The sequence below is a fragment of the Cinclus cinclus genome, chromosome 5 (assembly GCF_963662255.1).
Source record: "Cinclus cinclus chromosome 5, bCinCin1.1, whole genome shotgun sequence".
NCBI lineage: Eukaryota > Metazoa > Chordata > Aves > Passeriformes > Cinclidae > Cinclus > Cinclus cinclus.
The window spans coordinates 50,989,750-51,014,638 of NC_085050.1; the positions used below are offsets into that span (position 1 = coordinate 50,989,750).

Below are 24,889 nucleotides of genomic sequence, written 5' to 3' on the forward strand. Positions count from 1 at the left end.
ATTTATTTTCAGTTCTGTCACTATTTTTTTTTTTAGGTTCTGTTTAATATGATTGTAGAAGTGCCTCGTTGGACTAATGCAAAAATGGAGGTAATTAAGAAAAATTGATTATTTAGGTATTTGTGGAAGTTACGACAATGGCTTCCAGTGGCTTCCAATAGGCAGAATTAAATCACAGTTTGGATTGCTCTTTGCACATTTAAATGTTCTCTATTAAAAAACTGGTTTAAAGTGGTGCATACGCTTTCCTTGCAATTATAAAAAGTGTTGAGCTTCTAATTATTTTCTTGGTGGAAACAGGGAAAGCAGGTGTGCACTATTTCTTGACAAGCCTCTGACATCAGAGTGCAGCATATTTGCAGCCGAGTCCTGGAGTACTGACTTTTAGGATGTTTTCCAGCATTTAGACTAACTCTTGCTTGCTTATGGAGCATTCCGCTATGATGATTTAATTCATCATTTCCACTGTATAGTGTGCTAGGCCAGATCCCAGCAAATGGAGTGGCAACTAAAGGAGAATTTCCTTGTGACCAAAAAAAAAAAAAAAAAAACAAAAAAACGGGGACTTCACTGATTGAAAGTATGAACTCCTGCAGGGAGATGTTTTACAAGTAGTAAAATCATCTGTAGTGTTTGTGAAACAACAGATTTCACCAGGATATGTCATGTCTTCCTGAAAATTTGTATTCATTTTAGGGATGCTTCCCAGATGCTTTTAAGGAAGCTTGTGATTGAGCTGTTAACTCTTTTAATTATTGAAAATAATACCAAAGAACCTCCTTAGTCTGTTATTTGAGAATTTCTTCTCCTTTCTCTGATGATGGAACTGTTTGCCATCACAGCTGTTACTCTTCAAGCAGGGTTACCTCAGATATTTACCCTTCATTTTAAGCCCGTGATTTATTGTGGCAGCTGAGTTCTCTTTTGCAGAGGATCCCTTTGACAATGCTACTTGAGCTCTGCCTAAAGCTCAGGTTGCTCTCCCTCTGCTTCTTTCAGCACATTATGTCAAGGGTAGAAAAGTTTGTCCTGTTAGGTTTAGAAATCATTTATGTTAGACTTTTGGGTTTGATGGAGGAGGCTAGATGTAGTTCCCTAATATTTAACTTCTAATATCCTTAAAATTTGCTGCATCAGTCATTAAGGCAGTCATCTTGCCTTGCCATTAAGTCCTGGCAGTGCTTCCGACAGGACCATGATAAGCTGCTAATACCTGCTGTTACCAGATCTTGTCTGCTGATCTCTTCTCGCATGAAATGGAGACTGCAGGACATTAAGCCTTGCATTAGGATGAATATTACCCACTGTTACATTTCCTCCAATGGATCCTCTGCTCATTGCCTTGTCATGTTTCTGTTCTTCTTCCCTTGCTGCTCTCAGTTACTCCTCTGTCCCAGTTTCCATGAACAAAAAAGCATTGCTGAGCTCTACTTCTGTCTGTGTCCCAGGTGGCATATTTGAGCTCTTCACTGTTAGGTTATGACCAGAAGGTGGTAGAATCTGATGTGAAGCCAGAAATGTGTGAACCTTCATCTTAGCTCTTCGGGAGGGTTTACTTTTGGAATGAGTATATACTATTGACAGGTTGGTGTGGTTCAAAAAGATGGAATTCCTTTGGGATGGCTTTGGTGACGGTGCTTCAGGTAAAGGACAGGGTTATAAAATGAGTATGGACTGAGGGCTGTGTGCTTTTGCAGGGAAGCTATGCACCACTTGAGTGTAATCACTTGAGCCTGTAACATATGTTTTGCAACTTGGATGAGTGCTTGTAAGCAAGAGCCAAGCTAACATGGGTTGGACTGTGGTGTGGAGTGTCAAAAGGTGGTTACTGTGTGAATTAGCTGTGGTGGGTAACTCAGGCTGTGGCTGTATGTGTGTGGTTTGTGTATGGGCTTTGGGGGGTGGGGGGAGGGGTGTTACTGTTAAGCTGTAGTGCAGCTCTTCTGTCAGTGCTTTTTTAGGAATAAGAATGCCCTCTTCAAATGGTAGCTTGACTGGTTCCCAATCTGCATTAAGTTGGCATTTGGTGACTGTGAGGAACTTGTTTGTGAAAATGCATTTGTATACTGAGAGGTGATGGAAAGAAGGGGTGTTAGCAATTGGAGAGCAAGGAGCAGAGGGCAAGAACATGAAGCATTTCCTCTGGGGCTGTCAAAGGCACTGTTGTTGGAAGATGTTGTGCCACTATTTGCATGTCTGTTGAAATTGTACTATAAAGTACAAGAGCTTCTGACTTAAGTTGCTTTCAGTTTTATGTTTGACCATCACAGTCTCCTTAGAAATTTATTACTTTCTTTTCCAGATTCATCTTTTTCTTGCATACTTTACAGCATTATTTAATGCTTAATAAGCTGTTTTTTGTATATGACCCCTGAGATTTAGAGTGAGGCTGCCATACTTTTAATAATCCTCAAACCACAAGCATGTGCTTCCAGATGGGTCTTTCTCACTGGTTGGATATGGAACGAATTGCCTTCCATTTTAACGTTCTCCTTCTCTCTCTCCCTTTCTCCACCCCACCGCCCTTTTTCACGATCTGCTTAGATTGCCACTGAGGAGCCGTTGAATCCCATTAAACATGATATAAAGAAAGGCAAGCTTCGATATGTGGCAAATATCTTTCCTCACAAGGGTTATATATGGAATTATGGTGCCCTCCCACAGGTAACATTTTTGTTATAATGGTGAAAGTTTTCTGTCTTCTGTGTAAATTGCCTTGTAAATCTTGGATACTGCCTGAATGGAAATCAGCTGCAAGAGGGGTGATTCTCTGTGATACATTTGTAAATTAGGATTTTTTTATTTTGAACTTTATTATGTCCATAAATTTTGATCAGAATTTGGGTGTGGAAGTAAATATAATAAATAAAGTGCTGTGTTTTCAGGAATGAGTTAAATGATCAAGAAATCTCACATATTTAGTCTTGTGTCTCTGTACTGTAGTGACAGAATTAAATTATCATGGTCTGTCATTCAAGCATACTTTCTCAAGTAGACCTTTTCTGCTTAAACAAGGTATTTATTTAAAAACTCATTTAGGATTTTCATGTACTGCAGCTTAAATTTTAGTTGGGATTTCTTAATATTTTTAACAAAGAGGAAAACAAAGGCTGTTCTTTTTTAGATTAAACCTCAGCTGCCTTCCTTAACTTTTGTCTGAACCGTGAGACTTTACTGATCATGACGCATTCAAAACTTTGAGCCTTGAAAAAGCCCGAGTAGTGGCTGAAATTTTGAGCATAATGAAAAGTTTCAAACTTTTTTCATTTCTGTGAATAGCACATTAGACTTCAGTTAGTACTGAAGAACATGATGGAGCTTGAAAAACCTAGTTTATTTTTTTTGCACTTAACTGTATTAAGCAATGAAAGTTGAGTCCCAAAAATCTGCTTGTGTTTGATCCTTGGAGAGGAGACACTAGGCAGGTGCTCAGATACAGCAGTGAAGTTCTTGTCCAGTCAACAGTGTCAATACACAAAGTTTCCAAGTAGATATAGTTGGAAACCAGCAATTCCATTTAAAGTTTTGAAATTCATATATTCCATAGCGTAAAGCCAGAATTATTTGAAAAGGTGAATATTTTCCTGAAAAAAGTGTGTTATTTTGGACTCCGAATACTTTCCTCAGGCATCCCTTGCTACGTGGTGAGCTGGGAAGGACTGAACATAATTGTAATTTTTAATTTTTACTATATTAGACTATTTGCTATCATAGCAGAAGTTGCTGTGCTGTCGAGAGAACAATACTATTCTTACTTTCTAACCTAGAGGTGAAGAGGTGTGACTGGGTGGGAGAGAAGTACTGGTATAATGAAGCCCTAAATAAAAAGCACTTTGGAAGGACAAGAGGACACAGTCTTAAGCTGTGCCTGGAGAAGTTTAAGCTAGGCATTAGAAAAAAACTTTTGCAGGAAGACTAATTGGTGTTGGAATGGACTGCCCAGGGAGATGGTGGAGTCACTGTCCTTGGAGGTGTTTATAAAAAGACCGGATGTGGCACTCGGTGCCATGGTGTAGTTGATGGGGTGGTGTTAGGTCATAGGTTGGACTTGATCTCCAAGGTCTTTTTTCCATCCAACCTAGTTGATTCTGTTAAGAGTACTGGAAAAATAAATACTGAATTAAAATTCTCTCTTGATTTCACTTCAGCACTTTTTTGGTAATGATTCTGCTACCTAAACACCTAAGTATATTCATTTCACCATTTTGCCTTCCAGTTTCAGTCAAGTTGTCAAGAACAAGGTTGTGGTGGAGTTACAATCATGGACAGCGGGAACTAGTAGTATAGCTCCTTGGAAAAGAAAGTTTTCATTTCAACAGTAATCTTTTCAACAATACCTAATTGAAATCACAGTTCTTAACAGAAAAGCTTCTCAACTGTAGAATGAGTTACTCATTATTTACCAGTAAAAGTAAAAACAAGTACTTGTGTAGTAATTAAGTTAGTATAACTTGGCTAGGATTCTTTGCTTGTGCAGTGCTCAGAGCAGGGGTTTAAACTTGCCTCTTTGGTTTAAAACTCTTAGCTGTCCTAAGGAATATACATGTCTTAAAATACTCAGAAATATTTCCTACCTAAATATAAAATCTTTAAAAAGCTTATTGGGTGCTGACAAATCTGTGCGTAGGAGTGTGATTAGCTCAAAGCCTAGATGTTTTAGAAAACAACTTATGTTAATATCATGGTATTTAACAAGTATAACAGAAATGTAACAGAAATGTAATTGTAAGATGTCCTAGCTTAATCCCACTATCACTAGCAACTAGAAAAATACATATTCAGGGTCCTCTGATGCCTTAATCACTGCAGTTGGGTTAAGTGTATCTGTTGAGTCATTGACACGTGAAAAATATGTCCTCAGTAATCCTCATGTCACTTGTCCTGAGTATGGGTTACTCAGTGTCAGTCCACTGGCTGCTTATTTTTTCTGTTCCCATTGAACAAGCATGTTTTCAGAAAGCTGAGGATTTATTGTTGCTTTTGCTAATCTTTATAATTTAGTGTTAAGATGACTTGTAATTGCAGTTCAGCTGGTAACTGATCGTTCTCTTTCCCCTGGCAGACCTGGGAAGATCCAAACCATACAGATAATGTTACAGGATGTTGTGGGGATAATGATCCTATTGACGTTTGTGAAATAGGTTCAAAGGTTTGTATTTATCAGGATTAATTTAATTTATCAAGGTTAACTTAATAATTTGGTAGCAACTTTTGAAAGAGAAGGTCAGATGGAAAACAAGAAAAAATGTGTTGCTAATTTTAGAGACTGACAAAAGCATCGAGTATCTAAGGAGAGAATAGGTAAGGAAATGGTGGGTTTTTAAAAAGGAGGGTGGAAAGTAGGATTTGGTAGTCTTTGTACTGGTTGAAGGGAAAATAAAAGAACAACATCCTGAAGTTGTGTAGCTGGACAAGTAAGTTTTGTGTGAAGGAGGTGAGGGTTAAGATTTTTGAGGAAGGAGATTTATTTCTTTTTTCCCTGTTAGCAGTATTGGAGCTAGGAATAGGTTGCTGAAAGATGAGGAAATACGACAGCATCATGCACATTAGAATTACAAAGTCAGACCCACAGAGGAAGTACATTTGCATTTACTCATGTGTGCAAACAGGAGTAGATCCTCTTTTCTAGAGAAGACAGGAACCTGTTGCAGTGTTGCAGAGTTATGAGTCATGGAGTGGATGGATGAAAAAGAGATGCAGCAAACACCATTAGCAGGTATAAAGGAAAAGTTTAGGTCACTGAAAGAAAATTCTACATATCTAGAGGCAGCAAAGAATGGAGAAATGCTGTATATCAAAAATGGGGTTATCAAATTGACGAGTTTGAAAGAGAGATCTCTTAGGATATTTAGGTAAGGGGAAATTTAATTGGTGACCTCAGTGAAAGTGGCTTTATTTGGAGTAATAAACCTAAAGATTAATTTCAAGTGATCCAGAAAGAGTTGAAGAGGATATATTAGCTGGTATGGAGAAGTTTCCAAAGAAAATGCAAAAATTGTTTTGTTGGTATTTCTGGGGGAGTGCTATGTGTTTATATGTGTATACTGGAGTCCACAGGAAGGAATAGCAAGACAGTAATTAGGACTCTGAGTTCAGAAAGTAGAGTCAAGGGACAGGAAGAAGTAAAAAATGAGTATGAGACACTTTTCACTTGCAGTTTGGAGGGAATACCAAGAAAGTGTGGGGGAACTAGAGTAAAAGGGGAAGGAAAAAAAATTTAGCTACTTGTCTACTTAAGTAAGTGCTGACTGGAGAATAGAGGATTGGAGAACAGTAAAGGTGGGAGAAAGGCTAGAAATACTGAAGAGACGTACGTGTACTAGGTTTGCGGATCTATCTTGCAATTCTGTTACAGCCTGCTGGTCAAAAATGTAAAACTTTTTTTTAAGTAAAAGAGAAATCCTGTGTGTTGTTTTCCAAATCTTTGTGGCATATTGTTCTGTTTCAGATTCGTTCTTCTGGTGAGATTGTTCAGGTGAAGGTCTTGGGTGTTTTAGCTCTTGTTGATGAAGGAGAGACAGATTGGAAGATAATTGCCATCAGTGCAGATGACCCAGAAGCTCAGAAAATCCATGGCAAGTATTTTTCTTTCTTAATGCAGTTATGTCAGAAACTTGCAGAGCAGAATGGTACCTGAGTTTAGGCACCCCAGCATAAGAAGAGGCAGACAGTGGAAAGGCAAGGCTTTTCATTTTTTTGTTGTTGTTTAAGTGCTTCCTTCAAGGAGGACACACTTTCACACTAAGCTTCTAAAATGGTTTGCTTGGATTTGCAAGAGAACATCATACAGGAAGTTTTTTGACTTCTGAAACATAACTGCCTTAGAAAGTGAGCTCCAATAATTACAGGCTTATGTCCTGTTTAACAATGGTTATTTACCCACTCTACATTATGTAGCACACACTGTTTTCCCTTTTGAAAGTGTTTGTTGCTTTTATATTTGCAGTCATTGTGTTGCATTCTGAAAAGTAATCTCCAATGTCTTGCCACTTTTAAGAGGATTGTTTCCGGAGTTTGTTACTTAGTATGAACAGTTGGGTTTCACCTTTTAGCTTGAAAATTTGCAAAGTAAACTGCTAATGCAACTCACCCTAATTAGCCTTGATGATGCCTAGCTGTGCAGGGGGAAATATCCTGCTCAGACTTGTCCTCCCTGTGATCAATCTTCTGGTATCCAAATGAAACTTGATTACTGAAGTGTGTCCATGTGGATAGCACATGGAGTGTAATTCTCATGTGTTAAAACTGCAGGAAGTTAAGTTTTTATAGCATGGGTTAAGTGCAGTTTTTCTATGGGTAAATGGAGGTTTACTTCCTCAAATGGAGTATTACTGGGAATCATGGGAATCATGAGACTTAAGTGAGGAGGTTTGTCTAAAAGTGATTGTTAGGAGACCAAAAACCATTTATTCCATCAGGTATGTAAAACGATAGCCTGCACTTCGTTGGTAAGGGGGCATCAAGGTGCAGAGTGGCCTTTCTGTAGAAATAGAGCAATCCAGTAGCTTTTTAAGGAAGAGTGTTTCTCAGCCACTGTGGTTTTTTCGTGGTTTCTGAAGGCAGACCGTATCACTGGAGTAGTCCTTCATTCTCAGTTTTCTTGCAGGTTACTTTCACATGGAGAATACTTGACTTGTGGGGAAGGAAGGGGAGAAGAGGAGATGAGGAAAAGGAAACTCTTGGGGTGATGCTGATTAAATTCATTGGGCAGATGAATTACTGCATAGTGTTTATGACTCTTTAACTACTTTGACAGTCAGAGATTAAGAAGTTCAGCTTAAAGAAAGAGTAAGTAATAGTTTGCTGTTAATGTCAGTATCAATTTAAACCACTCTGTAATGTGCAGCAAAATGTAATACAAGTGTCAGTAGTTAAAAGAAAAGGGAATAGCACTTCATTTCTAGACACTATTCTGCTTAAAGACTTAACCTTTTCTCCCTGGCAGTGCCTGAGAGAATATGATCAGAAAAGTGGATGAGAGAATTTAGAAGGAGTCCATTAAGCAGGGGCAAAACTGTGGCAGTTTATTCCAATATTATTTGTTATTTGGGGTTAACTGTCTGTATTTGAAAGTGCTCTCTGGTTTTTTGGTTGGTTTTGGTTTTTTTTCCCCAGGTAATGACTGATTTATATCAGCTCTATTACAGCTTTAGTTTATTTGGGAGGGGAGGAGTAAGAGCTTTTAGTCTTAATAAAAGAAGAAAAACAAGTGGGAGGAATGGGCAAACCATTGCCTGTAGTTGATTCCTGTGTTCATCCTTTCTTATCAGGGAATATGTGCAAAACTTCAAGACAGAAGTGTCCTGAGATTCAGAGAAGTGTGGAAATATTTATCCAGTTTAATATGATTTCCCTTTGGGATTAGAGTTGCAGCCCAAGATTTACAAAAGAAAGAAAAGGGGGAGAAAAAAGCCCCCATCTGCTTTCAGAAAACATGACTGGCTTGCAGTGTTTAACAACAATCATTCTTCAGTCTGAAAACAAACAAATCTGTCAGAGCAGGCAGTACAATATGTCCTTTTATACTTGTTTTTCCCCCTTCCCAAAGTTGTTAATTATTTCAGCATAAAAGGATGGCAGCTATGGATAAAACCAGTCTCTCCCTCCCTAACTGATGTGCTGCTGTGTTACAGAGGTGGCCTCCTGGGGAAGATGAGGCTAAGTGTTGCCTTCTAATCCTGTCCAGTCACTTCTGCATCATTTGTTAAACATTTCCAGCAGCATTGCGAATCATCACATTTGCTTTCAGCTCAGTATGTGCAGAGTCCCCAGTGAACATTTGGAAAAGATAATTCCAAGACACCAGAGTGGTGATTACTTGCAAACCCCATCCTGGGCCCGCACCATGTGTTAACTCCTCTTGCCTCTTTAAACACACCCCAGGTACCTGGGATATCCTCCTTCTGGGATTGTGATCATTCTCATAAGTGCAATTGATTTTTCTGAGACTTCACAGAACTCAGAACTGAGAAGTCACAGCTTCTGAGTGCTTCTGATTGTTTATTCATAACACTCCACTGGACTGTGTCGTGCAGGCATGTATTGATAAATACTGGTTTAAATTGGAAACCCTGGCTAGAACTCTCGCTTTCACACAGATCAGTGAGAAACTCTTGTTTACAGTGACAATATCCAGGAATGGTAGGCAATGCTTAGCACCTGTTTAAGTGGGAATTGTGTCATCAGTAGGAATAGCAGGGTCTTAGTGTCTTTTTGGACTGACTTTGTAAGGTAATCTGTTTGAAATAATAGCACTTAATTCTGGTGGGAATGGGGACAATATCTTACCAAATACAAGCTGTATGTCAGACGCAGACATCTGTGTGAGAAGGTTCTTTTAGACTTTGACGAGACATCTTCAGATTTATCTATTTCCTTAAGATCTGTCTTAGTGGCTGTTGTGTTTCTGCTCAGGCAGTTGCTAGGCAGATGGCCATTAGTGGACCAGTGCAGCAACTTTAGACCAAGCAACTCGGAGAAAAGACCTAAAATCTCCTTGCAGACTGGAACACTAAATCTTGGTAGTGTAATAGGCCTGGTTGCTTTCTTTCTGTTGTTGTTGTTGTTCGTTTGTTTTTGTGGTTGTGTTTTGTTTGGTTTTTTTTGGTGGGTGTTTTTTTTGGTAAAATAGCCAGGAGGATGTATATCTGATGCTTTTGTAGTTTGGGATCAGAAGGGATGAGTGATAATTTTATGCTGTGATTTGGTCTGAATGTATATGGCATCTTCATATTGGACAAGAGGTTTTGAAAATCACTGGCAGTTGAAACAGGAATTGTGTTTGAAGCAGTGTATGAAGTCTGGCTTTCAAATAGCTATCTTGCCCTCCTTCAGCAAATTGGACTAATTGTGTATGGCATTTTGGAGGTGATTTACTGGCCTGGAGTCTTAGCAGCCATTTTTGCTGGCATTGCTCACTGGAAAGGTGCTGGGATCTGTTCAACAGCAGCTGGTGATGTCTGCTGGCTTTATTGTGCTGCCATTTGATGACACTGGTGTAGTTAAGTGTGCTGGGTTGCCATGCTGCTTTTACAGTATGCATGTCAAGATAGGGTTTAGTGATCAAACCCTAAATGGCAAAACTAAGGCATATTGTATATTTTGTGCCATAAATTGTTACAGATCTTTGCATGTATTTATTCACAGAGAAGCAGCAGAGGCCCAGAAGACCTTTGTTGTGTGTTTGTGTAAGCACTCAGTATGAAGAAATTAATTTGCTCTACCAAGGCTTCCATCCTATCCCCTGCACAAAATACACCAAATGCCTATATATGGAATGTAGCTGTTGCTTCCTGTAAATGTTTATAAGATGTTAATAAAAACATATGTCTTCTCTTCCCACAGACCTTGTTTAGAAAGCTTGCTGCAAACATGTTGTTTTAGCTTTGCTTGGATGAAGCAGCATCTGTTGTACTAAAAATGGTAGTTTTGTACAAATGCCTTTGTTGCTCTCTTCTGTAAAGCCAGCTAGGATTGGGATCTGCATTCGCATTGGCTCATTCCCTCAAAAGAGAGCTAGCAGTTCTTGGTGCCAGCCTCTAGGGATTTTCCTTATGGACACTGAACTGCAACCCTTAATGTGATCCACTGGCTCTTTTCAACCCTTGGCACTTAACTTTGTGCCCAGAAAAATCAGACCTGTGGTTGTATGCAGGCAGTATAGAGAAATTCCCACTTAGAGCCCCATGGGGACATGCTGTGTACCTGTGGGAGCCTGACCTGCTCTGCCACTTGGAGCAGGGTCTGCTGGCAGAGATGAAACTGCTTTGGGCTGTGTTACATGCTTGCTGCTCCTAAACCTGCCCCTTTTAACATCAGTGTGAGTACATAGCTTAGGGCAGATGACCACTCAAGGTCAAAAAAGAGTGTCTTAACAGTGTTTGCTGCAGAAAAGACACCTAAGTTGTTTGCTTTTTAAAAAACATAATAACTTGAAGCTATCTTCTGTAGATATTAGTGTAGTAAATTATTGTACTGCTTATTGTGGGTTTTTTTGGTTTTTTTGGGTTTTTTTTCTGTTTTTTGGGTTTTTTTTTACCTTTCTTTGCTAAATTTTCTGTTTTCTGAGTGTGGTTTTTCTCTTTTCCCCCATGATGTCCCAAGGAGGCTGTTTAGATTACAGTGGAAGACAAATTGTCTTTCATGTTTTTCTGTGGTGACTTTTAATGAACTGAAGAGGTTCTTGAGTGAGTGGTGCAAGAGTTGCTGTTTTCCTTGTGTTTTGTATTACATGCTGACTCCACAGCAAGAGCATTGGTACTTTTTGGGGGTTTGTTTCTTGCATTGTTGCACTTTTTTCTTCTGCTTCCCATCAACTTGCATTATAATACAGATGTTCTGGAGACTTTTTTTTTTTTTTCTAAATCAAGCTTTCAACTTTCATTTGCTGTTCAGTAGTTGTCCTTTATAGTAAAGAAAAATTAAGTGAAGCATAGGGATGAAGGAGAATAACTTGCAAGGAACCCAGGAAATAAAAGCAACCAATGCCCTGCTTCTTAATATACAACATCCATATAATGCTGTGGTGGGATTGTTACTTTTTACTTTTTGATATATTTTACTTAGACAAGATATTTTTCAGTGGATAGAGTGTGAAATTCAGGGAGATGATTCTATCCATGAAGATAGAATCTCTGACAAAGGAAGATAATGAAAGTCTGTCCCAAAGCCTATCCTAATATTTGAGTCCCTCAAATAAGTATAAATAAAACCTATAAATAAGGGACAACAGAAGGAGAGAAGTATCAAGTGCCAGTTAATAGACTGCAAAGCACTGTTAACGAACAGTTTTTATGGGAATAGGAAGTAAATAACCAAGTAGGGGGAGTGGAGAGTCAGAGTTAGGAGAGATATTTGCTGGAACAGGAACCAGAAAAAAGGAGTAGCAGTGTGAGAAAGTATGCTTGAATTTAAGTAGTGTCTGGAGAAGGAGGTCTGAAGTTTGTCCACTGCTGGGAGCCAAGGAAATTGCTGCTGCAGCCTGATGTGTTTTACAGACTTGAGGAGATACTGTGTCTTCAACAAGTGTTAGATATTGTGAATTCAGACCTCACAAGAGGAAGAGATGACAAGGGCTCAAGTTGGAGGAGGGATGGAGGGATTTTCTCTTGCTTGGAAAGAACAGGGTGTTACATTGGAGTCCTGAATCTGATTTGAATTGGAGCTGCAGTTTTATTAGTGCCCAAATGAAGCATTCTGCCTCCAACCAAGATCCCACCCTTTTCTAAATCATTCCTTCTTGGTTGGTCTCGCCCACCCACCCTAATGAAAAGCTTCTTGTGCTCTTAAACATGTATTTTATCCAGAAGACCTGCCTCTAGCACAGCCTTATGTGCCCTTGCTTTTTCCTGGGATTCTGCCAGTGAAATTCCCTGATCTCTTACAGACAGATGGCCAGCAGCCAAGTTCAAAATGTGTTTTACTCTGAGCCCATAAACACATAGCCCCGTTAAGTGTGTGCAAAGCAAAAATTTACATGGAGTTTTTCAAGGCTTTATGTTTTATTCTTTGGGTGGTGGTAATGCAGTGGAATTTGGGAGTGGCATCTATGACATGCCTGTTAACACTCAGAATGTCTTCTCACATAACTCTGGCCTCCCAGTTCAGTCTACATGTCATCTCTCATGGTGGTCTACTAAAAATTGAATAGTCTGTAGCACAACACCTTTTCTCTTCTCTTACTGTTCTCTTCATAAATACGTTAATGTTCAGGTTCACTTTAAAAGACGTTTAAGTGCTTAAAGATGGAAAGCACATGACTAGGTATCAATTCCATGGACTAGGCAATCAGGACTCAGGTTTTATAGGACTGGATAGACAGGAGAGTATCTTAGCAGAAATCACTGCCAATCAGATGCCTCAAGTGAGGCATATCTATGGGAGAAGATAATGAAGTAACCAGGCAGTATTGAGAGAGAGAGAAGGAATGAGTAAGGGAGACATGAGTGAATGACTTGCAAAACACTAGAGGAGAGTAACACCATGGAAGGTAGCCTGAGCAGTGAGGTTGTGAAATAGTTGGTAGACTACAGTAGTAAAAAGTCAGCTCCCATTTCCATCAGGAATAACTGTGGAAAGGAAATAGAAGATTATACCAATTACAAAGTATTTGGATTCTGGGATGGACAAAATCTTTTATTACATCAAAATAATTAGAACAGTGTTGAAAGCTTTTCCATGTAAACATGTTGCCTGGGAGTTAATTCGTTACGGCGTTCATAGGAGGACCACACCATTGCAAGTGACAGAAGTGGTGGTAGTCTCAAAGGACAGCCTGTTAAAATTTGATATGCACAGCTATAATGTTGACTGGGGATGTGGTTGGAGACAAAGGACACATCCGTCTGTGATCCATGTGACAAAAAGCTTTTTCTGTTGTTCTGCACCCTCCTTAAATAGGAGGTTTGAATTTCCCAGGCCTACACATGTGATTGGTTATGGTCCCAGTCACTCATTTCCTTGGCCAATGATACATCTGCACTTGGGGATCAATGGATTGGCTGGGATTCTCTGTATTTATTCAAATCCGTCCTGTCATCACTCATCCAGGTACCTGCGCACGGCCAGGCTGGTTGAGTTTTAGGTTTCAGCTTTTAGACCAGCTGCAATGTGACACACAGCAGGTAAGGGGTATAAGATCAAAAACTGCATTGTTGATATGGCAACGTAGTCTTGAAGCAGAATTACTGTGATGTTGCATCTCTCTGTAGACACCATGGCAGTGTTCATCTCTGCCTCACGAGGGTGTCCCACAAATGGAATACAATCCACTTGGTGTCCTATCACATCTTTGTCCATCAGGACTGTAGAGATACAATTATTTATCACTTTGAATATACAGATACTACAATGTTATCGGTAAAATTAGTGTTTAGAGCTGTTGGCACATCTCTCTCATGTCTTGAAGGGGATGAATTTGGAACTAATGTGAGCAAAAGCATGCCCTTTGTTGACATGTTGACAAGTCAAGCCTGTTTAGAGGTGCTGATTTAATGATTCAAGTGTTGAAATTGTTTTTTATAGCTATTCTTTCATTATCAAAAAACACTTGTAGCCTCTGCAGTTGCTGGAGGAAAAAATTGCCTCAGTGAATAATATAAGTGTTGTAAGAGCAGCCTACTGAGATGAATATGGAATTATTTTCTCCTGTCACAAATACGGTCCTTTCATTCATTGTACCTTTGGGTCTTAATTAATGAAGGGCAGGAGATGACTGGTTTACCTGCTTAGTGTGGTTGTGAAATCATAAGGTAGTAACTATGAGTAGCTAATGTAATGAAGTGGAAAGTATTCAGTGAAATCAAATTGCTGCAGATTCTTAAGGAAAATTAAAAATATTAATGTTCTTCCTTCCCCCCCCCCCCCCCCCTTTAACCTACAGATATCGATGATGTGAAGAAGCATAAACCAGGTTATCTTGAAGCTACAGTTGACTGGTTCCAATTATATAAAGTCCCTGATGGTAAACCAGAAAATCACTTTGCTTTTAATGGAGAGTTTAAGAACAAGGTGAAGATAATGCAAAATTAAAAATGCATCATTCTGTCATGTGGACTCTATAATACATCCTAGAATTTTTGGAATTGTAAAGGATGAGGCTTAACGAAAATAATTTTGATGGGAGGGACTTCTGCGTACAATTTATTAGGCTAGGATTAAATAGTGTTTGCTGCCTTCCATTTTGTTCAGGGAAAATGCATAGGTCATTAAAGAAAGTCTGAAAAAATGATAAGATTTACACATGTATCTGTGTGTTTGTAGGTGTTTTTCAAAGCATTTTCATTTTCCATGTCAGAGTAATGAATAGATTGTCTTTTCAGGTGTTTTTTTTAGTCCTGTTGGTAAATTTTTCTGTTTTTTTTTTTTTTTTTTAAGGGCATGCAGTTTAAGACAATGGGTTACAAATTTTTCATATTTGGTATTTGCTCAAGGCATACTTTTACCGGTAAATATCTGTAAAAACATTTGAAGCATTTGGCTTGAAGGCTAAAGAATTATTTTCTTTTTTTTTTTTTTAAGAAAAAAGAATGGCTTTTTAAACTACTTACAGTAAAAACAGACGGTGTTTGAAAGGAATAAACCTTGTTGAAGGAAATATCTGAATTTTTCCAGTGAAATTGGATGTAATTTGAGTAAAATTGCTTTTCAACTTGTGTATTGCATGCTTTGTGTAGATTAATCTTGGCAAAGAATCACAGGTTTCTCATGAATTATGTCATGTCCAAGTTCAGCCTTGCAGGGTGCTATCAAAGTTACATAATGCCTTTGAACCAGTACAGTCAACTTTACGTGTTTTCTGGTTAAAGAAATGCCCTAACTCCCCTCTGCACTAAAACTGCCTTTTAAATCAATCAGCTGTGGAGTTGTAAGGCTTAATAACCTGATCTCCCAAGAACTGCTCTTAGAGGTCTTCCTGCACTGTAGAGTGACAGCAGACCAGTGTATCCCTGTCAGGCCACTGGAGTTCAGCCTGGAGGCAATAAATGCCCTGAGATAGCTGGTTTGGAGCACTTCTAGAGACCCAGGCATTTCTAGAGACCCAGGATATGGCAAGGCAGCTGTGGCTGTGCTCCAGCAGCTCTGGTGAAGTTCACAATGTTCCAGTGGCGCTTTTCCAAGTCACTCCTTGTTAACAAATGTGAATGTTCAATTGGCAGCTTTTTGCAAGACTAGCAGTCATCGTCTGGACACTGAGGGCTTATTTTACATTAATATTTGGAAGCTTTTTCATCCCAGCCCCACTCCCAATATTATTTTTGTTTTAAATAAGCAGAAACTGTTAAGCAGCTGACATGTTACATTTTTGCAAATACTTAAGTGTATGATTGGGCATTAATGAAGTAAATGCAAATTATGCCTCTATGAGGGGAAACCCAGACTCTGACCTGCATCTGTTAGGGTGGAGCCATAGCTCACACACTTGATCCCATTTAGAGCCTGATACAATTTTCTACTGCAGTAGGGAGGGATCTCCTTAGCATCTAGTGCTGATTTCGTTTCTGTCATGGAGGTTTTGTGTTTTGGCTGCTGACTGAGGGGAATTCCTGAATGTGTTGCCAGTATATTTGACAAATAGTGAAGTTTGTTTCTTTACAAAAAAAAGGGTGTTACATTCTCCAGAAATTTAATGAGCCCTCAAAGAAGGTGCCTTAAAATAACATGTGAAATAGTATGTTTTAATAAACTACTTCTGTGGCTCTCTTTTCTGTTTAATAACATCTTAATTTACAAAACTTTCCTTGTTGTAAACTAGGATTTTGCTGTTGAAATTATTAAATCTACCCATGAACACTGGAAAGCATTGCTTCATAAGAAAGCTGATGGAGGTACTATAAAGTGGTATGTATCCAGTCACATCTTTTGCTCTTCATATTATACTATACTGGTGCTATTCAACAAATTGCAGCTGTCCATGAACTGCTTAGATTTTCAAAACCTTGAGATGACAGAAATATTCATGGGTCTGATAATTAATTGATAATAAAGCATGATTGACTAATTGCACCTTGTATGATGATGATGATTTACTGGTAAGTGGTTCCAGAAATATATTGTTTACATAGATATGACATTCATTACTTCAGCTTTTGAGAAATGGCCCCAGAGTGATTGTTCAGAATTGTTTTGGGAGAATCTTAGTCCTCTTACCACTGTTCATTCTGTTACTTTGGGGAATTGACGTTCAGCATTTTATTCTGTAGGACTTTAAACACTCATGATCAAACTAATTTTCAGTGTGAAAGGATATCGATTCATAGGGAAACATTTCTGCCTGGGATGTGGCAGAGTTTTCCACATGTGCCAAGGATTCCCAGAGTTGTTTTAGAAATACTACAGATATCTGCTGCTTTATGTAGGAGCAGAATTTTGGCCTGTTTTTCCGTCTTGTTAGCTACTGCAGGGCGGTTGCTGAGGTAACCTGCTGTTAACCTGAAATAACCTTCCATGATCTGCCTCCAAATCTGGCCATCATGCACGGCACAAGAGATGAGGTGTACTCACATTGTCTCTGCCTGCTATCTAGGCGTTCCTCAGCTCCCTCAGGTAGTACCAGTTTAATTCTACTGACTTCTTGGGGGGATTTAGCTTCTTGACTCTGGTGCTCTGCAGTGTACCCAAGCTAGCAGCCAGAAGCACTGAGTATGAGCACTGCTTGCATTAATTCGGAATACACAGCCTAGACAACTCCTCAAACTCAAAGAAACAAAGAACACACTTCCACACACCTGTTCCTTCCAGCATTACTTTGTGGCTTTCAATTCCTCATTTCCTGCAGATTGACATTTCTGAGCTCTATATGTGAGAGTGGTTTTTTTCCCATAAGTACTTTCTTGTGTGTAGCTCTTTTCCACTGATGGATAAAGCATGTTTTAATTTTGTTTTTCAGCACAAATGTTCTGGTGAATGGCAGCCCATTCTGTTGCAGTGAGGAGGATGCCCGATCGATTGTGCAGTCAGTAAGGATACTTACTTTTTTTCCACCCCTTTTTTATTTTAATGATTCATTGGAAAAGACTGTTTGGATCTCCAAAACTGAAATAAAGCAGCTAAATTGAAATGGTCCTTCATTAACCAAAAATTCAAGTAAAACAAAGAGCAGAAAGGTTGTGGGGGAAATGTAAGCATTGTGGTATAAACCTTCCATTGCAGTGGTCCAATTGTGCTTTCTGGAAGGCTCATTATTGTTCTGGTAGAGTTTTATGGTTTTGATTTTTCTCCTTCTGCAATGCTGTTTCTTCTGATCCTGAATAGCAAGATGGACTGCTATTTGCATGTAGCCTGCTGTCTTCTCTGTCTCCCCTGTTGCCATGAGTTACCACCCAGTGTTAGAACTCCTTGACTAGCTGACTGTAGTCCCTAATCACTGAACAGATCCTTTGTTTGTCTACTTGCATAATTAAATGCAATGCTTTCAGAGAGGGGATGCTTATTTGAATGTTTCTTAAAGAATACCTGTCATATTCTGAAAATTAACATAAAATTAAAATACACAGATTTCCTGTTCAGTCAAGAAAGGTGTCCTACAGGTTTGATGCTTTCATGTGCAAATGTTAGTGGAGAAGAATTTTTTCCATTTTAAAATATGCTAGTTTGGAGGCCAAAAATTAGGCAAGGTTACCAGAAATTACATGGAGAAATGTGCCCCCAAGTATTACTTTTTCTTTTCAAACACAGGGTGTGATTGAGCATGTGCTCATGAATACATGAGGTATTTTGCATGTGTGCATGGCTTCCAGAGCACCAGTGCTTTGCCTCCAGAGTCACAGTAATTATGCAAGTTCAGGTGTCAAAGGACACGCCATCCCCCTGTGCAGTTAACATTCCAACAGCATTTCTAGTAGGAATGTGCTGTCCTAGATGCTGTTTTGTCACAAGCATATAGGACTCTGAATTGCAAAGAAATGTTGTTTTAAGTCATTAAGATGTGTCAAACCAAACTTTTTCCTATTCAGATACCTTGCTTTCAGCACTTCTTTAAAAGTATCTCTGTGTTCCTTTGTGAATGTTGATTAATGGGACTATAAATTTTAAATGAAAGAAAAACTAATTTTGCAATTCAAATATGTTTTTAGACATGTCAGTCATAGCTATAAGTGTTTACCTCCTCTGTACTTTCAAATTTACAGTAATTTTGAGTCATTAATTGCAACTAAAACTTCGTGTCCAAATGTATTTGAATGGTGACAGATGTGCAGAGGAGCATTTCTTTTTGCATTCTCTGCTCTTGTACTTTGAGGCATGCAGGATAAATAATTATTAAATTAGCAGTATGTCTTATTTTGTTTCTCAATAACAAATCTCTTTTTCCCCCATGTTTTTTGCAGAGGGGAGGAAGTTAGTAAAATCAATTCATAAAATAGATATCTTGTATCAAACTTTAATGCCTTTTTTATTTCAAAGCTTCCCTTCTTACCAAATAGTATCACTTCCTGCCCTTTTTTTGTGTCTCACATTCTTTAAAGTGATAGTGTTTTTGTGAAGTTCTTTCTACATACTCTTTCCATCATTCTGTTTCAGTTCAGTCTAGGTATTTAGACTTAGACTAAGTATTTGAATTACATCTCTGTAGGGTGCTGCCTCTTGGTGGTTTACAGACAGGGAAAATATGCAATACTTCATTATAAATACTGTTCATGCTGCATGCATTTGCTGATCTGCAATACCTAAAAAAAGTTAAATGGCCTTGAAATAGGAATTGTGGACAGTTGAACTCTAAATATAAGCAGGGAGGTTGACTTGCACATTTTAAGCAGGTATCTTTTTGTCTCGTGCACTACACTGCATGCTTTGGTTCTCAGACATTCATCTCTTTCATACTGAAGTGAAACTACGTGAGTGTTGGCTGCAGAATTTTAATGGCGGTAGTGATTTCAAATGAAAGCTGCCTGGGTTTGCAGAAGGTTTTGTTTGGGTTTTTATTGTTTTTTAGAATTTAAAGTAAAAGCAGATACATTTTCTTCTACTTTATGTACATCTATTAGGTCCTGGATAAAAACAAAATAATGAAGGCTGAAGCAGAGATCTTGCATACAAGTATAGATATTTCAGCTGCTGCAGAATTTCTGCAGTGAGAGCTGGTTCCCTACAGTTCTTTTTCCAGCATCAGATTTCAGTTGCAGCATTTTTGAGTGAGTGATTATTGCCTTAAATCATACATATTGAGTTCTCAAAAAAACCCCATAACAAAACAAAAAGCCCCAAAGAAGATGGCAAAAGGCAACATTCACTATTGGTATAGAACAGTTTTTGTGGTGAGCAAGAGAACTGTAACAGAACCAAATGGAAAACATTCAAATCCTTACCAAATGCTTACCAAGTGTGTGCTAATCAGAATTTCCTGTAGATTTTGACTGGGTGGTTCCCAAGGTAGTCCAGTTGTTTTCAGAATTACTTGCCCTTTTGTTGCTTTACAGATGAGGAACTAAAATGGCTTGTCTGGGTTGGGGAATTTCCACTTCACTGAGTGAGTTTCTAGATGGTTGGCATGTGTACTGTCATCTGTACTGGGGGCAAACTAAGAATGATTCAACAGCAGGTGAATTGCCATGACCAGTCAATTCCAAAGAGATAGAAGATAATCAGTGCATTTAAGAGCACATACTGAACATTTGAACCAGCCAGGATTACACCAGACCCCCGCAACTACAAATCTAGATGAATTTTAACGCTACACAGTGAAAATTTCTAGTGTTCTCTAGACTCTGAAAGTTGCTTCATCTGTGTCTTAGCTCCAGTGTCTGTGTTGTACATTAAACCCGGGAGGAATAGAGCTTCGTAGATGAACGTGTTAGTGCTAAGAAACACTGTTTATTTCAGTTTTTTATGTGTTGCCATCTGTAAAACTGACCAGAACCACCAAGCCTTTGTGTAATATTAATCCTAAAAATTGCTTAGTCTGTAAAGAAGCTGCTTAGGACTTTGCAAGTTGGAAAATCTCCAAGATAATCTATATATAGTTAGTAGAGCAGTGTTTCTCAGACTTACCACATAATTCTTTCCTTATAATACTGGAAAGTGAACTAGGAAAGCTTTTAGATGATGTCTCTTTTGATGAAATGCAAAGCAGTGTTCTACAGGGAAAAATATTTGACTTTTCCTGATAATTTAAAAAAATCTCCAAGCACATTTGAATCTCTATATTTATTGATGTGTTTTGAATAATTAGATCTAAGCAGGAAAGTTTGTTGACTGCCTTTCTCCCTACACACTTTTTTTGAGGGCATTTCCATTTGGGATTTAGTAAAGGTAGAATTTTCTGTGCAGTTGCCAGTTGTGAAACAAAAGGTTACTGGGGTTGTTAGTCTGTGGTTTGTTTTTATTAATTAACTTATTTATTTGGTTTTTACATGGTGTTCCAGATGAAAGTGTTGTGTAGTGAAGAGATTCCTGGTTCAGTGGAAATGAGATTTTTATCTAGTCATGTTGGGAAAGTACTGAGTCTTCAGCTCGAGCTTTTTGAGCAGTTATTCCAGAAGTGGCAGGCACCTGCTTATAAATGGTGACATCTGGTTCTCCCTGCTTATGAGATAAAGCTTGGGTTTTACTGGAAAGAGAGGGGATGTTCTGGTCATATGACCTGGGTTATGTTTGTCATACTGGTACCTCCTTTCAGACCAGTCACATAACCTCCCATTCAGGTAATTATCCTGGGTAAAGTGGGAAGAAGAATCCTGTTTCTTCCTTCCCTCCTCACAGGGTTAGTTCTGCTCCTCAGTGTTTAGAGCCCTGTGCCTGCTCAGATGCAGGAAGGCTTTGACATGCCAGTGCAGCTCAGCCTGAGTGCTGCTGTGCTAAGGAATGGCAGTGGAAAGTTGTTACATCCTCATCATGAGGCAGGGAGATTCCAGATGTGTTAAAAGTGTCTTTAATTTTGTTCTTTAAGTTACAGGACAAGATAGGCTGTGCACTCCTATGATTGAGTAGTGGCATATCCAGCTTTGAAATGCCAGACCTGAATTTTAAAACAAATAGTCACTTTCCACAGAACTGAATTATTCTGTCAAAATGGAATTGTAAAAGAGTATCATCACACATTTAAGTTGTTTGCATGTATTTAATGTAAATTGTGTGTGTGTATGTATTCACATACATACCTGACAGTGAAACATGTATAGTAACTAGAAAGACATTTTTACTCTTTAGATGTAAGCAACAAATCCTGTTATTATCAAAGATGATACAGTCATCAAAAATCCCCTTTGCATTAGGTAAAATGTTAATCTATCACTCATTGTTCCTGTGCTTGTTTTGTCATTTATGAACAACAAAGTAATTTGTACACTAAGGTTGTGACATCTGTAAGGTAGAATGTTGTCCTGTGGGGCAACAGATAATTCTGGCTAATATCTCTTGAGCATTGAAATACTTTTGAATTTGGGTGCTCTCTCTGAAACCTTGAGTAAATACTGAGATGTTGGTTTGGGGTTTTTTGCCTGTTTTTTTTTTCTCTTTTTTAGGCACCAGCATTTATGAACGGAGATTCTGTTCCCTCAGAAGGTAGTTTTTTTCTCATATGACTTCTCTTATTGCCGGCTTTAAAAATTAACATGAAAACTATTTTGTTGCAAAAAGGCAGTTTTGTGTATATGAAAATTATAATAGTTATATCCTGTCATATAGTATTGCTTGTCTCCTGTTAAATAGAATGTGAACAGAAATTCATGGATGCTCTGTGGGAGAAGACTACTTTTGAGTGAAAGTGTAGTCCACATAAAAAGATAAGAAGACAAAATTTTTCACTTACTGATCATGCAAGGCAAATGTATGACATTATCCTTTTTAAAGGAGATAGGTTGCTTTTCCTTAGTTTTTCTGCATTCCTCACAGTAGCTAACTAACCAGATAAACAGCTCCTTTTCCTGAAATTGATGTAACCATACCTACTTTTCAAGTGTAAGTTCTAAAGACAAAATTTTATCCCTTCACTATTATGACTGTTTTTCATGTTAAGAGAACATGTGTTTTTCTTTCAGAAATAAGAATGCATTCTACATTTTCAATTTTAACCACTTTAAAAACAGATTTTTCTACTGGTGGGAACTATAGAGAAGACATATGTGCTTTTTGAGATGGAGGGAGTTACTGAAATACTAAGTTAAACTTAGTAATGAGCCAAGTGCCAAATTGTTGAAGAAGCAACATCTGTGTATCCCATGTCATGGGAAAGCAAGTTGCATTCCATTTGCATTTATATGGCATGCCAATAAATAGCATTTATTTACCAAAATATTAGATCTCAGACCTCTGACAGGCAACTGAACATCATCTGCCTGATCTGTGATGTTTTCTAAGGATGGTGACAACAGTGTTGTAACTTGTTGCAAGATTGGTACAGCTGAACTGTTAGAATGACCAGAGATTATTTTGAGGCCATGTCTTTGACAGGTTGGGGAATAGAGCTAACATGGCAGTATTAGTATTATTATGGGAGGGAAGGTGGCTGAAAGGGCAGAATGTTGTTTTTTCAAGTGCTTGTGTATGACTGTTTATATAGAACTAATGTCACTCTCATATTTTTTTGTTTGTTTTAGTTGATTCCTGGTACTTTTTTCCCAAGTGATCAAGATCTTCTGAAGGTGCATCATCAAATCTTAAAAATCATCCCTTTCTTTGAAGACAAAAGCACTGATTGTTTCCTGTTGAAACAACTTTTCAACTTCTGTAAACCTTCTCTCATGTAAATAAACTGCCATTTTAAAATGAATGTTTCCTTTTTATGTCTGTGTAGGGTGGAGCAGAGGGAAGAGGAGGGGCTTGTTTGCTTGTTTGTTTCTGAATCTCAGAACTGCTCTTATCCACTCATGAAGTGTACCAAATGAGATGAGAGATAAGTTGTCTTCAACCCTGTTCTCCATATTTTGCAATAATTGAGCCATTGGGTGTTAATTTCTGTCTCAGAGCTTTTCTGGCCACCCTGACTGTAATCTGTTTGAAGTTGACAGTAATCTTTATGTAAGAGGCTTAGGAGTTTACCATGTTCTTTGATAGGTGACTGTTTCCTGAGTTGCATTCACTTATGTGCCCAGATGTCTCTGCAGACTTCATAGAGTTAGGAACCAAGCATGCTTGCTTTAAAAAAAAAAAATACAGCATTCCTCCAAGATTAATTCAACTAGGAAGGACTAATGCCATAACAATTGAAGTAAGGATGCACGTGTGCTCTCTGTTCTACATCCTGTTTTGATAACTTGTGTTTCATCACACAGGAAGGATTTTCCTTATGGAAAGCTTCCATTTTTAGAACTGTGTATGCTTTTGATAATTATTTGTTCAATGAGACAAGATTAATAAAATATACAGAACTGGGCTTTGTGCTTTCATGGTACAAATATCTGCCATTTTTTCCTACTACAGGATTATGCTTGGCCTATCTCTACCAGAGTGTTCATTAAAGACAAAAAAGGCAGCTGTTAAGTAGACAGAGAGGAAATGATAATATAGACAGACAGCTTTATCCAACTTGTTACTGAGACCAAAGGTGAGCATTGTCTGCTTTGTCCAGTGACGGAAACAGAAAGTTAGCACTGCTGACATTCAGTGGAAAAGGAAGACAGCTGCAAAAGTTAGGCTGTTGGCTTCCCAGAGAGGATTAACTTTTCCTTACAAAGAGTAAGCTTTTAGTAAGAAAGATTTCACCTTTGGGAAAGTCTCTTTGATTTTAGGGTACAATTTCTCTTCTTTAGACTCCTCTAGTATACTGCTTAGTATAAAAGCACCAGTTAAGTTGGAGATGTCAGTCTGGCCCTCAGGAGTTAGGAGGAGATGAAGTTCTCCCCTCTGCATAGAGGTTTGCATTGTTTTATATACAGGGTTTAGGTGTGATAGGAGAAATGCAACATAAACCTCAGATATTAGAGGCTACTTTTATTTTGTTGTAGTCAAGAGGCGTTGCATCCAACATGCACTTACAGAACTGATTTCCCATGCTTTATTTTGTACTTTAGAATTCTAAGTACATACAGCATTATACCCCCAGGTTTTCTTAAACAGCGTAAATGTTTCTCAAGTGCCTTGTGTTCGCATGCAGCCTCTCAGGATGAGATTCCTCTGGTCAGAGGTGAGCTCTTGTAGCTTGCAGAACAGCTGTTGTATTTGCTCATATGGTGGTATACCTAGGAGGCTTGCTGTTTTGTGAAGTGCTTAAGGACAGCTGAATAATGAAGGGCACGATGCAAAATCTAATTATTTTCTATCTTCATAGTCACTGGTGTCATTTTTCTTACCTATTTTTTTAGACATAGAGTGAAAAGTTGTACCCATGTGAAAACCAAGTATTGATTACAAATGTACCCATGCTGAACTATAAGGAGTAGGCTGTAAGTTACTTCATTTTTACTTCAAGTAAGTTTTTGCAGTATTCTTTAATTTCTCTCGGTATTTATGGAATGTA

The 24,889-nt window shown here is 38.4% G+C and overlaps 1 protein-coding gene across 2 annotated transcripts in view; it reads left to right on the forward strand.

Annotated features, from left to right (window-relative positions):
• PPA2 (inorganic pyrophosphatase 2) overlaps positions 1-23,220 on the forward strand; it is a 35,054-nt gene extending 11,834 nt beyond the window's left edge. For both annotated transcript variants that reach the window (XM_062492975.1, XM_062492974.1), the window contains 9 exons: positions 37-90; positions 2,545-2,664; positions 5,063-5,149; positions 6,449-6,575; positions 14,381-14,508; positions 16,253-16,338; positions 17,387-17,456; positions 21,957-21,996; positions 23,031-23,220. In XM_062492975.1, the coding sequence (XP_062348959.1) occupies positions 37-90; positions 2,545-2,664; positions 5,063-5,149; positions 6,449-6,575; positions 14,381-14,508; positions 16,253-16,338; positions 17,387-17,456; positions 21,957-21,996; positions 23,031-23,059 (741 nt within the window). In that variant the 3' untranslated portion in view covers positions 23,060-23,220. The remainder of the gene's footprint in view (positions 1-36; positions 91-2,544; positions 2,665-5,062; positions 5,150-6,448; positions 6,576-14,380; positions 14,509-16,252; positions 16,339-17,386; positions 17,457-21,956; positions 21,997-23,030) is intronic.
• Positions 23,221-24,889: the final 1,669 nt, after the last annotated feature.